General features: G+C 36.7%; 1 protein-coding gene across 3 annotated transcripts in view; it reads right to left on the bottom strand.

The window, feature by feature from the left end:
• PTBP2 (polypyrimidine tract binding protein 2) overlaps positions 1-17,640 on the bottom strand; it is a 52,229-nt gene extending 34,589 nt beyond the window's left edge. For 2 of the 3 annotated variants that reach the window (XM_009884755.1, XM_009884758.1), the window contains exons 1-2: positions 17,612-17,640; positions 4,741-4,816 (exon numbers count right to left, since the gene is read on the bottom strand). In XM_009884755.1, coding sequence (XP_009883057.1) covers positions 4,741-4,762 — 22 coding nt within the window. In that variant the 5' untranslated portion in view covers positions 4,763-4,816; positions 17,612-17,640. The remainder of the gene's footprint in view (positions 1-4,740; positions 4,817-17,611) is intronic. The other variant, XM_009884756.1, reaches the window with a different exon arrangement.
• Between the last annotated feature and the right edge of the window lie 1,214 nt (positions 17,641-18,854).

Genomic DNA, 18,854 nt, shown 5'->3' with positions numbered 1-18,854 from the left:
TTCTGCTTAAATCCCTTGTCTTTGATAAGCCAATTTTCATAAACTTTCACCAACATCTTTCACTTTTTATCTAAAGTCCTTAAAAATTTTAAATATTCTTTGTGTGGATTTCAGCAATACAGTTCATGGCATGAGAATCTTCATACGTATAACTGTTCCTAAAACTTCCATTAAGCAGTCCTCCACCTGAAAAGAAAAAAGCCTCACAAGAAGGTTGCCATAAAAGTAATCCATCACTGAGGAAATGCCTTTTCTAGTTCTTAAGGGGACTTTTTTTCTTAGATTTAAAAGCTACAGAATCAGCAACTGCAGTTGCATATTTACTGAACATACAGCAAAAAAAAGTTATTTATTTACAATGTGCATAACTACTGTCTTTAAAAGCATCCGGGGTCAAAAATATTTTTTACATATCCTGGCTTCAGGTCTGGTTTCTCAGAAACCCTGTTACCAAACCGTATTTTAGTTTACCTAAACTGCCTTTCTAGTCATTGTCTGCTGTGCATCAACAGGAAAAAAAATGAATTCATGGTTCTTTGAGAGGGTTATGCTCTCCAAAGAGATTGGAACCAAGCAAGGCTATGATAGAAAATAAGAACGGACTTTGACAATATTTTCAGAAAAGCTAAAGGAAAACTCCAGTAGTAGTTCAAGCTGTAGCGCAAGGCCTGTGGTTCTGACAATACAATTTCAACATATCAATGGCAGCAGGTACCAAAAAACTCAGAAACGTAAACATCTAAACAGAGAACTTCTTAGAAAAGCTCAGATATTTGCTGACCTAGAACCTTACAAGCTGTCTTCCTTTGCAAGAAATTCTGATGTAGTAGATGGGATTCTTTCCTCAGTGCTTACAGAATGATGTTCGGCCATGCTGCTCAAACTAATTCAGGGGAAAAAAATCTTCTTATATTTAAATAGAAGTGCTTAATTGAAATGAAATTCCACAACAATAAGGACAGTAACCAAACAATGTCCAAAGCAGGAGATAGAAGGGTTCAGAATTAAGTGGTAAAATATCTCACGTCGAAGTCATCCTCAATCATTTCCTTTAAATGAATGAACTAAAGACACAAAGTACTTAAGATAGTAACCTGACTTGTAATAAACACTAACATAACATACTGTCAATTTCCTTTCATTTATACAGTCTTGAAGATGGATACTGATGACAAAGCTGTTTAGAAAACATTCAAGGCTCAGGCCTTGTATTTTGAGCAATGTCCTTTGGACAACAGTCCAACATGCTAGCAGTTTCTTTAATTCCATACTGGTTATCAAATTGCCAGTGGTTCAAATAATCAATAAAACCAAATGTCTGTCCAACAGTTTTGCAAGTTTCTTTCACAAAAAGTAGGGAGGTATTTATATTAAAGACTACCTGTAGGTCAGAGAAAGCATGCACCTTTCATGCCTTTCTCTGACTAAGAAAGAGAATTAGAGCAAGAATATTCATAAAAGCATTCAAATACTACAGTATTCTAACTGAATGGCAGCTGAATACAAAAAAAAAAACCCTAACAGAACTGTTACCATGATAAAAGGATAGGATGATCATTTAAAAAAAAAAAAATAAAAATCTCATCTTCAGTCTTACCTCTAAAGATACAGCCCCCAGTTCTACCAAAACCACCCATTTCTTTGAAAAGGTCATTTGTCAACTTCGGCAATTTGGTTTAGGCTAGTATTTCTATAGCAGAGATTTAAGAAGAAATAGGGCTGTGAGTCACAAGTTTTTGCTCTAAGTTTAGGCACTATTACTGACTGGTTTTTTTGGTTGTGTATACTTCTGCCAATAAGGCCCAGAGTCTTACAAAGACAAACTGTCTTTTTCTTCTGTTTATCTATGCATTTGTTTGGAAAAATATCATAGCAACAAATGTTGAAAATACCAAGATCAAAACCAGAATAGGTTTCTATGGACTCCAGAAAACAAAGACCAGGTCTTATAAGATCATGACACTTCTAAATTCAAGAATGAAAGGGCAAGAACAAGTATTAGTTTTAAGTGTTACAGAGTAGGCCAATTGCTACAACATGTCTCCTTTACAAAGGACTTAATCAATAACAACAGATTCTCTTAAGCCCTAGAAAATCTGAAGATTCATCACTATCATGTCTTGGCTACAGCAAAAAAAAAAAAACAAAAAACAAACCCAAACTGTGTTCACAAAAGTTTTAAATTCTTCTAAAGAGAAAAGTAACAACAGAACTGAAGCAAAAGGCAGGCATTAATTTGGACATAAAAGAATACTCAAATTTATTTGGCTTCAGATGGGTACAGAGAAATTTACATGGGTTTCCATTTCAGATCTAATTACTTCTGAGTCTACAATCTGAACTTGTAAACTGTGCAAGTCTGGAATAAGTACTTCCAGACTCATGATAAACAAGAAAGCTATGGGAGGATATATTCGGAAAGAACAGTGAATTGTGGATTTAGCCTACTCTACAGTAGGTTTTATGCTATTTAACAAAGGCAGGCAGGCAGAAGAGAAATTTGAACACAATCCCCAGAAACTGCTTAAAAACAAAAAAAAACCCCAAACAAAACTAGCCTCCTTTCCACTGACCTCTACAGAAAATGACTTGAATTATAATACTGCATTCAGCTTGGAGTTTTTTGTTTGTTTGGGATTATTTTTCCACTGAACTCCCATATATATTACACAATTAATATGTAAACTTTTATAACAGGCAACTGACACTACAGGAACCAGGCCACTACTTAGACCACTGTTGTTTGTTAATGAGACCATTTCTGAAAACTCGTTTACAGTTCTGGATGGCTAGAGAAACGTCAAGAGGTCTTACTTGTATAAAATGTAGAATCAATGAATTTTAAAAATCTCTCAAGTGCTTGTTCTTTGGTAGCAAAAAAAAAAAAAAAAAAAAAGAACGACCCTAAATCAACTTAAAAAGAGGGGAAACAAAAACAAGGTGGGGAGGAAGAAGAATCTATATTTGTTCAATACATCAAACTCCCAAGTCCACATAACGGAACCAAAGCACTCTTTCATTTTAAGAACTTTTTGAGAAGAAAAAAAATTCTATTTTAAGTTTGAGGCTTCTTAGCCAAGCTTCTTTATTATTTCTTCTGAAAACTCAAAATTATAATAATTCTTATTACATTTTTTTTCCCTTTAGTTTTTCTTTTTCCTTTAACAAATTAACTTGCATTTAGTTTTCCTGAACTAAAAGTTTCTCTGAAAATATATGGAAAATTTGGTAACATTCAGGACTTTGTCCTGGCACAAGTGCTCTCCCTCCCCGCCTCCTACTGCCCAAATCCAAACCTCACACACACCCCCAAGCTCCTTTTCATTCGAGTTTTCCATTTAACTAAAGCAAACTGTGGAAGCACTAATATCCAGGACCGCAGAGGACACCAAGCAAATAAGAAAGAAAACAAGAAGAAAGACCTCTTTCAGAACCAGAAGGAAAGCAGGGAAGATAAATGTTCTGGGGTTCTAAAATGGCTATGAATGCACTGCACTGCATTTTTGATCTATTCCAAAGAACTATCATGTCCTCACTGTTGGTTACAGAAGTCCCAATGAAAGTGGTTCTCCTGTCTTCTGCCACCACACTCCTCCACCCCACAACTGTAATTGTGCAGCCACATGATTGATCAGTAAGCTGCTCCAAGGGAAAAACTTCACTTTTTGGCAGTACAGTTTAATGCTGGATTAGCACTCCAACACAGACAGTGAAGCAAAAACATGTGGAGTTTGGGTTTTTTTCTGCTTGTGCTAAGGATGTAGGAAGGGAAAGCACATTCTGGCAACAGCTGCCACCACAGCTCCCTAAATGTAACATGAAATTGCACCCTGAATCCCAGTCTTTTACTACGAGATTAAAAGGAGAGTCTGCTACTAATATCAGTGACTCTACTGCTCAGCACATAAATATGGGAAAATTGATCAGGCACATTCAAGCAGTGAACCAGGCAACTATTTGGAAAGCCCAGCAACACTCATGCCATGAACCAATTCCTCCACATCTCTGAGGAAAGAAGAAAATGCATGGAGGGAGGGCAGGGAAGAGAAAAAGCAAGACCTTTGAAGTGAGCTCTTCAAGGGAACTCAATGCACGTTCAAAATACAGAAGCATTAACTGCAATAGAAGTCATTTTAGTAGGTGCCAATTCACGAAAAGCCTTTCTATCCAGCACCACCAGAAATTTGACTGAAGAAGAACCACACTCACTTTGCACTGACATTCTGAGATTCTACCACCGCAGTCTCAGACTGAAGTAGCAAAGTGACACCTCCTGCTTTAGCAGTCTAAACCAGAACAGGACAAAACTCCGTTTTCCTGAAACCATACCATATTATGAAAATGGCAGTGTTCTTCCCTGTAACGCCCAGACTTACAGATGTCTATGTGTGGAAAAAGCTGATGTCATTCATACCGGAGTTGTTAAGCTGTTTACCTTTGCTTGCTAATTGTGATTCCTTACTTTGAAGGCAGCAGTACAAGACAAGTGTAATCTTTCATCCCGTCACCCACCAACAACTTAGTGTACAAACATCTGAAAGCTGCCTTTTGTTTTATGGGATTATTCTTCTCAGATACCCAAGGTTTGTGAGTATATACAAGATCACTACAGTCTAATGCATGCCAACAGTTTATCCCTCTATAGCACAGCGGATTCTTGTTTCAGTGTTGTCCCCTTGTAAACAGGAAATGAGTCCAAGTATAAATGATAGATTTCTCCTTTGAAAGGGCATCACTTACCAGTAACTACCATGCTGCTCATGTTAGAGTTCGGGCTATTGAGTACACTGCCTGAAAGAAGTTCGTCAGATCCTCTCTAAAAAGAAAGAGACAGTAAGAGATTTTTTTTCCTCTATTTTGTGATTTTTAAAGATGATATTAAAAATGTCATTTTGACAGGGAAAACCTTTAGAAAAACTTAAGCAAGCATAACCAAACCTATTCAGATTTGGCAGACTTCCTTTTTTCAGATAAGTGCAACCACTTGAAATTTAAGTAAAGCAGTATATTTACATGGCAATCTTTGAAATGAGAGCAGCTTAAGCATAGTTGTTTTACCCACCACTGAAACGTAGCCACCTCCAGACACAATGAGAACTGCTGAACAATAATTTTGTCCAGCATTTAAAATTAAAATGTTATTATAATATATTTAGTCTATTTCAATAACAGTTAAGTTAACTTACTATTTTAATATACATATATATTAAATTCTTATATCTAGCAGAAACTACAAGGGAAATCTACACAAATAGAAATATGAAGTTTAGCTCAATTCTAACACCCCTATTTTAAAGAAGCAGACTTGTCGTCATAGGAAATGATCAATTTTCATTTTGGGGACATCCATTTGTCCTGCAAAACAGACTTTAGGGGAGGGAATTACACCTTCATTGTAATTCTTAAAACATGACAACTATCAATTAAATGGTCTTTTTGAAAATTACTCAAAGTGGGTTTCAAAAAATCAGAGGAGGGTTTATTACTGAAAACGTACAAGATATCTTTTCCTCTCAAATTATTTTCAAGACGAGCATTTGACATAGCTGAAGAGGCTTTTGCTTCTTTTCACACAGGTTTTTTTCTTTTACCACCCAACCCCCTCCATCCCTCAAGTCTTCATCTCTCAAAAAGCTTCCAAAATATTAAGGTGATCTTTCATTAAAAAAATTTTAACAGGGAATAAAACCTGACATCTTTTGAAGATTATCTTTAATTTCTTATTGGTTCTTTTCCCCACTTCAAAAGTATTTCACCTGCACCCTTAACACTAATCCAGGCCACTGCTAAAATGGAAATGAGGAAAGAAAACAGTTACTACCCATCTTTATAAAAATAAACGTTTTTAATTCTGTTGTGGACACTACAATAGAATCTCAAGAACAGTTAGTGAATATGTTTCACAGGGCATCTCAACATTGCATACTAAAATAACCTGAGGATATCACCTTTCTAGGCAGCACAGTCGCAAGATGCATGAAATCAAATCTTTACCATTTTATCACAGTGCACTGTGAGTGTATCCACACACAGAAGAGTATGTTAAAGTTTGTTTAATCCACACCTGAAATCCAGAAGCTCTTAAAAAATATTATATATGTGCACACATAGAGCCATTAAAGTTTATCTAGTTTTCAACACCAGGTCTGAAGAATCTTTATACAGTTTATTGAATACTCTAAACTCTTAAGGGTACATAGCAATCAACGCTGCGCCTATCAAATCAACAACACGTTTCCTTTAAGACTGAGTAACACCTAATACCAAGATCAAGTAGGACCACGAGAAGGCCCCTATCTTGTCCTTTTCAATGTAACAACAGATCTCTAACCATATATAACTAAAGAAAAATTTAACCAGACAAAACTGAGAAACAAGCCAGAGAAGTTGTGGAAACTCTCTGTTAGTCAAACTAGGTTGCTTTCTACTGTAAATACAATACACTAACCCAGACACTCAGTATAAGTTGGAATATAAACACTTCGTCTTTCTCTTTAATGTTCTATTTTTCTAACACAATATTTGCATGGGTAAAACATGGCAAAGTTCAAGGTTACTACTGGCAGTCTTAGCTCACTCAGTGATAACCGCAGTTATTTCTGCTCGCAGCTATCCACCTGGCCTTGCTTGGAAGCCCTTGTCTGTAGCCTGGACAGCTCAACTGAATAGGCACAAGCGGCAGTAGAGACTGAATCAGTTCATGGTCAGGCATATGAAGATAATTCAGCAGCAATTTTTGTTTTCCTTAATATGCCAGGCATTAAGTTGCAACAGTACAGCAGTTACTACATAAACAGCTGAAGCATCCCTAGTACCAAATGAACGCTTCTCCCAAAACCTGCGGAAACTTTACAATTCTGAAATATCTCAAATTTGAGTTGTCTTCAGCTTCAAAAAGTTACTTACATCAGCAGCTGCTGACTGGCAGAATGTAAGAGTGATTACATAAACTTCTGGTTCCTAGTAAATCAGGCTTTCAGAAAACTGTTAATTTCTTAATCCACATCAGAAAAATCCAAACGGAGCACAGATTACTCAACTGAGTGGATATTCAGTTACTGTATTTGTGCTTCATGAACAGTTGAATTTTCTCTTCATTTTGAAACATGTAATTTTGCCTTTCATGAATGCATTCAGAGTCAATCACAAGATTTTGTTAATACACTTCAGAAAGTTTTAACAGTTTTGCTTCAGAAGAACAAGTAAATTTGAATTCCTTATACCGGCAAGTATCACAAGATCTGTAAAATTTGTTTTATTCTCATCAATCAGAGTTCACAAGTCTGATTCACAGATGTACAGGTTCGTATGTGGAATGTTCTTCCAGTTCACCGTGAAATCACACACAAACGTATAGCAAATCCCTGCTAACTCACTCCCATACATACTTGCCAAGCTTTTGGTAAAAGACAAAGATATCTTTTACCATGTGAGTAATCACCTTATTAGATATACATGGTTATTTTTCCTTATTGGTTCTTATGCAGCCTAGACACCTCTGCACTTCATTCAGTATGTAACTTTAAAACCAGCTATGCAGCAAAAAACACATGATGTACTTGGACACAGAGCAGATAAATTACAAAATCAAAAGCAGTAACTGCCTGGTAATTGTCATTTACTTCAAAATTATTACCTTAAGATGACAGTTGTCTAGTAAAGCAACTTAATATAAGCATTTCAAGTAAGCCAATGCACACTCTTACATAGACCAGCACTACTATGTGACACAAGCACCTCCTGAATTACCGCAAGGGCAAAAATACTTTTTTTACTTACATTCATTCAGCAGAGATAAGACTTTATTCAATTTGTGGGTTGGGGTGTTTGGCTTTGTTTTTATGTGCATCTTCTTTTAGAGGGTGCGAGGCCAAAAAGGACTGCCATCTTGCTCCAAGGGGAAAGCCCTTCATCACTCTACTACCTCACACACAAATTTCGGAATTATAATCTATTTCCCAAGCATCTTGAACATTTGCTAGTCTTATTCTCAAGCACACCAGTTCTGCTAGCCAAATCATGCAAAGCAAAGAAACCTTTAAACAAGTTTAGGTAATCTCTATCAAGTGTTTCAGCGATAAGGAAACTAAACTCAGATCTTTGAAGAACATAGCTAATCAGTCAACAAAGAATGGAAAATCCAAGAGCAATGTTCACTTAACTCTTTTGCCCATCTGTGCACACTGCTGTGTTCCAAAGAAACAAAGCAAATTTGAGATTGTATAACAAGAATGAAGATCATAGACAGATCACAGAAATTTCCAAATCTGAGTTAAAATTAACAAATGAACAAAACATACCACAATTATTTTATTCTGTCATAGACTGTAAAGGAAAGTTCCTACAATAGTAACATCGTAGAGACTGAATATCCATTTTAGCATGAGGGAAGGAGATCATAAAGGACAAAATAAGTACAAATAGCTATTATACTATTAATAGGTCATCTTCTGACAGCTAGTCCTCAACAGCACGTTTTCAGTGCCATATTTCTATTCCTACCAATGTCAAGAAGAACATTAATCTATATTAATATTCCATAAAAGCTAAACCACTAACTATTCAGATCAGAGATATCTTGAACATTTCTTCATGAAACCAGCATCTGCCAAAATACTATTACACAAAAAAAAACCAAAACCAAGGGAATTGCCAAACTAACGTCTTACAGTGAGAGAACCTTAAATTTGCTGCAGAGTCAACACTGTCCTTTCAATGAAGGCCACGTTATCACACCCTTGCCCCCATGACAGCATTTCCATATGTGGTGTGAAAACAGCATATTAACGTACAGTTTATTCAACCAATAGAATTATGCAAAACTGACATATAGGATTATATTCAGAAAAAGATGAAAAATGTACCAACTCAGACTTTGAATACATATTTCAGAGAAAATAAAAAATTGTATATACAAAAATTATTTCATATAGTGTAAATTGAAGATACCACTTCAATATTTCAGTAATTTCTGTGAGTGCAGTTATTGTATATACTGTCTCTTCTACAATTTACAAAATCAATTACAGAGAAGAGAAAGAAAAAGCCCCTAGCTTAGCAAATTAATCTCCTAGCTCCTTGCTTTAATGGTCGTAGCTAACTCAGAATCCCTCCTTACACAAACTGGATTTATGTAGCAGGATTTCAGATTCCCCCCCTTAACTACTATAAAGCTTCATGCTATCACAGGTTATATTAAGTAGCTATGTAATTTCAGGAAGTCATTACAGTCATACTATCCTTCCAGGCTAACAAAAAAATATACCATTTAGAAGTCTTTGCCAACTATTTTTCCCACAATCCCAATAGGGCTTCAAACGTGTCAAACACTCCCAAGATTTTATTACATCCGAGGAAAAAAAAACCCCCAAAGAGTAACAACTTCAGCTTGAGAGTTACCGAAGAGGTTTAGTCTTTCAAGCAAAGTACTTTTTGACAACTGTTTATGAAAAAGAACTATTATCAGCGCTTTTCCCAGTAATTCAGGGCTATGGAGACTCCAATCGGAAGTTATGGCTGAATGTAACATAACAAACTGAGTGTACTACAGAAGGCTTATTAGAAGCATGTGTAGATGCACTACACTACTACAAGAACACTAAACCCAATACTACTAGAAACAGTAAACAAATGACAAAACTGCACTTTGTTAAAAAGTCAACAGCATCATCTAAAATAATTTCTTAAATTCCCACTAGAAAAGATAAAGAATAAGCTCAAAGATATTGAAAAATACATTTTCTGATAAATCATCTCATTTGTGGTACTCAAATTTGCTGGTATTACAAACCTCTCTCAAGAACAGAATGCTTTTGCCCTCACCACTTCCCTCTCTCCCCCCTCCTCTCCCAGATGAAAGAGAAAAGGAGAACTTTAGCTGCACTGCACATTTACCACAGTCATTCTCAGCCTACAGGCAAGAATTTCCCAAGGGGTATGACAAGCCAGGAGACAGATCTCATGATTTAAAGAAATCTAACAGCATTGTAAAACACTTCATTTCTAACAACATCTGGGAACAATTTAAAGAAAAAGCCAGAAACCTGACAGTATGGGAGAGGAATAAAAGCATATGAGAATTCCAACCCAGACAGTAAACATTCCCCTCTAACAGATACACACTTGTAAACACACTGCTTCACCATTCAAAGTCTGAATTAACTTTGGGGACTGGATGTTGGAAATAAGACAACACACTTTCAACCCCCAAACACATTTATAAACTTTGTTCAGTTTACATGAATGCTTCATTGTTAACAGGATACATTTTTAATGAAACACTGCATAAATACACCCTCACATACTCTTCAGTGAAGAAGAAATACTTGACCTGCCTTATGCTGACTATAAGCACTAGTGTCAAAATGCAGAATCCACATTACCTAATAAATAGACTGTTCCTGCTCTCATATGTACAGGATCACAGAAGACTTCTTCAGGACAGGACAAGCCAAGTCCAAATACACAATCCAGAAGAAATTCCATGTAGGTTCACAGGTATTTTATAAAGCATACAATTTAAACTATAAGCTTGTTATCACTTCATCAGAACCTTACATAAAAGGAGTACAGCTAGTTGTTGTTCTGTTGTGGTGGTTTTTTTAAAACTACACAATTCAACTGTATTAGCATGAAATCTTATCACATAAGGCCATGAACTCCATGGCTGCTTAATAACTCACATCACTTGCTTTTAAATTCAACATGAAGTTGACAGGATACAATATGACCACCTTTTCATACTTACTCTCTGCATTCCCTTCCCCCCCCCCCCCTTGAATTCTTTATCATGTCATTCTCAGCCAACCATATATTGTTTATATATCTAACAACTAACTTCACCATTTTAACATTCATATTTTTTCAGTAAGGAAGGATCTAGGAGAAAATTAAGCTTTTATTCTTTTTTCTTGCAACCGTATGCATGGTATATGCCATGTACCTAATCTATGAAAAGACAAAGTCTGTAGAAATTGAGAGCGAGGAATCAAGGGAATATGAAGAGTCTTTAAGACTGAAAGGAGACAAGTCTCAATTCCTCTGAAAAGCCTTCAGGTTTTCAAAATACAATGTGGAAAAGAGCCAGATTTCTCAAAGCATATAAAGACCGAGATGGACTATTAAACCAGAAAGCTGAAGAGCCAAGAACCAAATCTCCAACTTGAACCCTGCCACCCAGCCTCATCTGGAAACCTTCAAACTTCCAGTTGTAATGAAAGACTGCAGGGAAGAGTCTAGTCCAATTTCAGTCGATGCCTCAAACGTCCAGGAGGAAGTACACCGACCAGATTATTCCAGCATTTCAGACTTTCTATTCCACTTTTACCAGGAAAGAAAGTGTTACTCTAAAGCAGCTGTACATAACTGGCAGTAAATTTGAACAGGTGAGAACAACTCACTAGAGCTACCACCTGGATGTGTTCTTAGCTTTCTAGTTAGAGAATGATGTTTCCTAGATGTACAGATTTGGTCCTTCAGCAGCAGTTTCTACATCTTAAAAAAAGATCCATGAGGAAGGTATTTTCTACTTGATTCCCTGTTATTTCACAATAATAAATTAAAAGCATTACTGCTATTTTGTCTGTAACTCAATACCCACGTTACACATTCATAGAAAGACCGATTTTATGAAAAGCTAAAAACAGCTGTAGGTACTTGCAGCTATAAAAAAATCCCAAGCCCCTAAATCAAACGTCAGTGTCCCATTAACACCTTATGAAACCACAACCTCATTTAAAACATCTACGATCAAAAGCAACAGTCCTACCTTCACCCAGGCCCCAGCTACTTGTTCCTATTCTGTCCTCCTCAATTCTGTATTGCTACAAGCATTTATGCAACCACACGCTTTGGTACAAATATGACTAAAAAGATGTAACTCACTATTGTGTCAGCTTAGCTTTATCCTAGTTAAGTTCCCAAGAGAGGTTTGTGAAGTGGCTACCCAAACATTTGCTGCACAAGTATTACAGTGACACAGAAAAATGGAATGCAGCTTGATTTGCTTGTGAAAACATGGCCCAAAGCTCTAAGAAATGGGTAAGGTATTGTCATGCTGGTATTGGTTCATATTTTTCAGATGGTACAGGTGATCACATTTGTTTTCCTACAATCCACTCAATTAAATGCAAATGTAAGTGTTCTGTTACAATGAAAAATAGGTGATTTCCAATTACTGACAGACATAAAAACGTATCAAATAAGTGTATTAAGACTTCCTTACATTGATGCCTACTTGCTACAGAGCACAAACTAATTTTCAGCATTTTTTCCTTCTCTCCATTTTCAGCTTTCATTTTTCCAGTGGCAGAATGAGCATTAAGGTAAAAAACCCAAAGTTACAAAGAAAAAAGAATTGGAGTAGACTGTTCTGGGAATAAATATGAAAGTCAGGGTCAATTTACAGAGGTTACTGTTAAAAACAGAGCAGATGTCTTTCATTATAAGAAGTTATTTTTTGTCACCAAGGTCACGTTCCCCATACCACTGCTGAAAAGACAAATCCAGATGCCAGTTCCCAACTTCTGAAAATGGTCACACTTAATTCTTACTTTGCTGATAGAATGTTCTCCACATTTTTTGCTACCTACTGTTGCTACGACTAAGTATTATTCAATACAAAAGTTGACTTAAGAACATTATCCTAGCTAACATAAAATTAAAACAGTTCCTCCAATTCACAAACAAACCGTTTTTCTGATATCACTGCCCTGAGAAGACTCTAATCTACTAACAATTATATTAGACACGCAAAGATAGATCAAAACTATCATTCTAATATTTTAAATACAATAAAACAGACCATCACGTGGCATTTGTCATGAATAAGTCAGTTTTTTATCCTACCAGTCCCTGCCTTTTATTTATCTAGAGTGATGACAGTGAAGGCAAAATAGATTTCAGAAAAAGAAGAAACTGAAAGGAAAAAGCTATTTAAATACATTCTCTTTATTCCTAAATTTAATCTAAACTTATCTACTGAAAACTTGCTAAAATTTCCCACTGACTTTTTTCTACGCATATTTTCATTACACAGTGTACAGTTCAAATAAAAAGTCATAATATATCCGCAATATTTGTTTCCACCACAAAGAAACTCTCAGTTATTAGTAACAAGAAAGGGTCAGTGTTCTATAATTTTGTAAGAGAAGAGATTACCCCTCAGAACTACAGTTTAAAAAAGTGGAAAATGCTTCAAGAGTACTTACAGACACTGCTAGTTTGAACTCTCTCCCTTTTCTCCATTAGTTCATCACTCTTCTGGTTTTAGCTACTGCCCTTCCCTCATAATATTATAATCCCTCCCATTAAATTTCAGCAACCAGGGAAAAGGGAGACTTTGTGACACAATACTGTTTGGAAAACTTAGAAAGTACTAGGACAGTGCTTCTCAGCATCTTCTACCCAACCCTAACAAAAACAACTAAAGACACAGCAAGAATTGTCTCTTTTCTTAAGCATACTGCAAAGGCTGACACCCTCACTTTTGGGGAGAAAGGCCATTACCACATCTTTAAACATTACAAAACTACGTTTACAGGAATATGACAGTTTTCCCTCCCAGATGTAACTGAGGTTGTCCACACCTGACAGCTTAAGATCAGGTTTTGGCCCATGTAGCCCCAAAGCACTGTCAATAACGTCAAATTCCCAAATGATATGTACCAAATAATGCATCCATGAAGGACCGACTGCTTCCTTTCTCCCATCAGGTGGAAGTACACATCAGCCATTCTGAAATGTGCAACACATACACAAAATGAGTCACTTAATTGTCCAGGCCCAATTTACTGCACAGCTATGCATGCCATCCAGGAGAAAGATGATACATTAGACTGAAGTGGCACACACTGAAATACAGTAAAAGAGAACTATCATCTTCAATACACACCAAAAGTTCACCTAAGTTATTCCCTGCACCTGTGTGATGCATACTCTTTACACATTTTATACCCCTCCGAAAAGTCCTTTAATTACTCCAGAGAAAAGATACATTATGTACTTCATACATTCACTTTAACAGTTGAAAAGGCTCTACCACTCCAAGTGCCAAATCAGTTTAACTATCCAGATTAAAGCATCATAACTCTAAAGAGAACACAAGACAGCAATTCAAACTAGTTATTGGATTCTGATACTCAAACCTATATAGCCAGTGAGCAATCAGAAGTTTGAGACTAGAAGCTAACTAGCAGGCCATTTCATTTTTAGTGACTAAGGACCTCACGTAATATAACTGAGTAATCTTTTTTTTAAAAAAAAAAGTAAACATTTTATATAATATGGCAATTTTTAAAAGTACACATGAAGAAATCTAGAAATTTAAGAAGTACAGAATTTCTTCAAGAAAATGAAAATTAAAAAAATAATCAATGAACAATGCAATATACATAATTACTGGAATCCTTAGCTCTGCTCTATTCAAAAATACTTTACACAAACTGCTTATATGCAACAGGACCTCACTAAGTAACATCAGACAGAGCTAAAGCTCATTCTTTCTGTACTATTTTGTAAATTGCAACATGAGGGGTGAAATGTGTGCAGAGTGACATTTCCTTGCCTCCACGAAGTCTAGGTAAGTAAAACAAGACACTACAGACCAAATCAAGTATGAACTATTTCATATGTACTTACAAGATTATTAGGTTTTGACATGTTCTAACACTTTCAGACATTAAAACACACTGCTCCTCTGCCACATTTCAGCTGGGAAGCATGCTCCCACTGCATGTTTTGAGTTGCACAAATCCCCACATTTACTCTATGTAAACCAAGTTTTCAAATAGTATTTGTCTTTTTTTTTCCACCTCCATTTTGAGTTTTATGTTTTCCTCGCCTTTTGGTGTTAATTTCTGGTGACTCAACACATCAATAAAATCGAGATCGAATATTTGGCCTTTCAATGAACAAAAATGTTTTAAATCAAATCAAATCATAGAGCACAAATAAATAGTAATAGCTTCAAATTTAGCAGCTTTATTAACTGGTAACTCTGAGACTATAAAACTGTTAATAAAATGTTATAAGCAAGTATTCCTTTTACTTTATACTTGCCTTGCCCACATGCAGTCCCCAAAGCTCAAAAGCCTTTTTTTTTAATTCAAAGACAATTCCCAGACTACAGTAGTTAACTTCTACTATTACTCTTTTACAAACGGGTTTAAAAATATAACTAACACATTCACTTTTCTGTTTAAAAACATAAACCAACCAGACAATAGTTAATATAATTTTCAAAGTTGTATCAACATGACTGATGATAATAAAGCAAATTTTCCTAACAGTAGGGTGACATGTTAGAATCCTAGTTGTATGTCACAATCCCTTTCTCCAAGCATAATTGATAGCATATACACAGTAGGTCCAAAATCTCAATAAAGCATCAGGTCAAACAAACATCCTGGATAAGTTGATTTCACACAGGTAAATCCCTGCTCACCTCCAATGGCTATACAGTCACAACAAAAGCAGTGTCAAAAGAGCATTAAAACTGCTGATGCAACTCCTTGGACTCAAAACTTGCTCTCTACACACTCCCAAAGCACCCCACAGAAAAGATAACAGCCAAGAAAAGGCTAGATGCATGCTCCCAGGCCTTTATATACCACCTCTACGTAAAGCATTCCTTAGCTCTAAAACATCAGTTCATCGAGAGCGATGATCAGTCACCACAGAACATAGAGGACACATTTCACATGGCCTTCCACAAAACATGACTGAAGCTAGCATTAGAATGCTATAGAACTGCAGGCACCATTTAGCAAGAAATTCCATTTTCCATTCTTGTTATTATCTTGAGATAATTACAGAGGTTCCAGAATACAATCCAGTTTACTCCTCCCATATTTAACAGTTTTCTTCCGAAAACCATCATTTTATTTACTCCCACTACTTCCACGCACAAATGGTTTCCTTTTAAAATCCAGAGAATGAGTCCATTTTTACAAGGCAAAGTGCACTGGACACTGTTTGGACACTTCTGTGCCTCTTCTTGTATTTAATTTAATCACTAACTCTGATACACCTGCCTTGCCTCATTATATTCATAATGTAACTTCTACAACCAACAGAAAGAAGCAGTTATGTCAAGTGCCTTTATTTCATTGTCTGGCTAGTATCTGAAAATACAGTTCCAAAATTGCACTACGCACTTACAAAATATGTGATGAATGCTCATATTCTCGTAAGATTTTAAGTCACCCATAGTTAAGAATGAAAGGGATACTGAATCCATTTACTTCACCTCCTGAAGTGAGAATGTCAGAATTTAAGGTTCAAGCAATACATGATCTACCTGAAATCGCATCCTCATGAGGGCCATTTACAAATTGTTTTGCCCCAAAGGTATTCATGTGGGGCAGTTTACTTCCAAAAGACTTGAACTTCCTTAGATATTTCTCCAAACTATTAAATACACGTCTAAAGTTTTAATCAGTTAGCGCACTGTCCTCCCAGGTAAGAGAGAGGCAATCGTGCCAGGTGGTATTTCTGATTGGGATTAGCTCCCACAGAAATACTTCAATAACTACACTTCCCTCTTGATTCAGAGAATGATTTTAAGCTTGTCTCCAATACTGCAAGAACATGTGGAGCCGGATGGGTCCAGAACCTGTATAACTGGCTTCTTACAGATCCTGCTAGAAGCAAGCTTGCTCAGAAACATAATACAGGTACGTCTGACAGAGTAGCTGCTGTTTTTACAGGCTAGCTGTATTATATAAGAACTAGTCCAAATCCAGCAGGACCAATACTGAATCTCAGCCAAAGAGCTTTACTAGACAAAACCTGGCTTACCAAGCAGTTAACGCAGATCAGCTTCAGGTGAAAAGGCAACTACGTAGTATAGCTACAAAGTCCCTGGACAAATGTGGTGACTTAACTGTATCCACTAGAAAACTTCTACATTTCTACCACTGAAATAGAATTTCTTGCATGCATTCATTAACATAACCTAAAGTTGCCTTATCCCATGTATCTGCATTCTCATTATTTCTCAGTCTGCTTCTACAAAGTACTGATTTAATTCCTGCAACAGATTTGAAGACAAAAGTGAAATAAATTGTAAATTAAAAACCATTTGGAAGCGCTTTCCTTGTTATAACAAATATGATAAATTCATAACTAAACTTGAGAAATAAAAAGTAAAGCAAAGCAAACGCCCACTTCTCTGTCTAAAAAACAAATTCTACCTCCTATATTTTTGTGTCCTATTACAGACAGTCACTTCTTTTTGAACTTCAGCGGTAACGGTTTTGAAAAAGGCGGGGGGGGGAGGGGGGAGAGAAAGAAAACATGTCTTTTACAGTCACCATACAACAATGAGAAAGTGTTGTTGGAAAAGAAATCTGCAAAATCAAGCTTTAAAATAAGAAGCTGACACCACTACATTAATCTAGAATCACTGTTTACAATTCAGTACCTAGAAAAGTCTTTCGTGTAAAGCCTCCAATTTACCTCTAGGGATTTTGGTTAATAAAGCATATACTGCTGACTAAATATCAGCTGACAATGACTAGTTAAATATCTTACAATTTGCAATTACTGATGCTCAAAGTAGTTCATTTCATACCAACATCTTGCCCCCTTATTTGCTAAGTGTACATCCTACCTTCACACCAACTGCAACATCAGTGACAATGCTGTAAAAAAAGAAAACAAAAACACAAGTCAACCAATTTATCCTCATAAAACCAACTTTTAAAAGCACTGCAATGCCAAAATAACGAGGAATCAAAATAGCCAACAACTTCCCCAATCAAGAAAATATGTTCCAAGAACACAGCAGGACTGAGGTACTGATGTGTGAAAGAAACCTACAAAAGCCACTCAGCTCCCCCAGCTCACAGGCTTCTCCAAAACAGTCCCAAGTTTCAAGTAAACGTTACTCCAAACCAGCACTGTCAGGAAATTTACTTAGGAAACTCGGGTTTCTGGACTACATGAGAACATAGGGTGAAATAAAATAATTTATAAGTAAGTACAGAACTTTTCTCATACACCTTTATTAACTAGACAGGTAATTCAGCAACATAGCCTACCCTTCAGATCTTCTCAGAGCAGAAAGCAGTGAACACATTTTTTTGAAATCAGCTTTAAAAAAAGAATGTATTGTCGGGGACACCTATACGAAATTTAATGAAATTTACTCAGGTACACCTGCACAAAACTCTGCAACAGGTATGCCAAGGTACGACGTTTTCTTAGAGGTTGTGACATCGTAACTCACAGAGTGTAGCACAATCCCAAAAGAAACCTAAGTCCACCCCCAAAAAAACGAAAGCAAAACATGAATATGTGAAAGCATTCCACAATGTAATACTCATTAACGACAAGACTTCTCAGGCAGCATTTGTAACTCCCAACATCAGAATCACAGCTAACCATAAAAAGCCTTCAAAAACTCTCAGTTGAAAGGTTAGGTGCTTCAACCGTACCAAAGAGATTGCTTCTCCGTTTGAAGCAACGTAAACAACTTAGCAGGAAATCTGGAAGACGTTGTATTTACACTGACGGAGGCTACAACCACCAGCCTCATTTTCCAGGTCCAACAGAAAGAAGGCCTTGTGCACAGTGACTGCCCACCCCAGCTCCCGGCCAGGACGGAGGGCCCTCGCCGTCCCGTACGGCTGACTCCTTCGAAACCTTCCCTTCTTTGGCTTTTACAGCCGGCCTCCAGCATACACAAAGGCATCTTTCTACCTGGGGATTGGGGGGGGGGAAGCCAGAGGGCTTATTAGGCAGTTTCTGAAAACAAAAGAGCTCGACATCTGGCTCCTGCTGGTATTGCTCCTCCCCTCCCGCCAGCTCCAAAACAAACCCGAGCGCCCCTCCTCACCCCACGGCTGGGGGGG

The sequence above is a fragment of the Charadrius vociferus genome, unplaced genomic scaffold (genome assembly GCF_000708025.1).
Source record: "Charadrius vociferus isolate BGI_N301 unplaced genomic scaffold, ASM70802v2 scaffold163, whole genome shotgun sequence".
Lineage (NCBI taxonomy): Eukaryota > Metazoa > Chordata > Aves > Charadriiformes > Charadriidae > Charadrius > Charadrius vociferus.
This window is presented reverse-complemented; position numbering and strand designations above follow the sequence as displayed.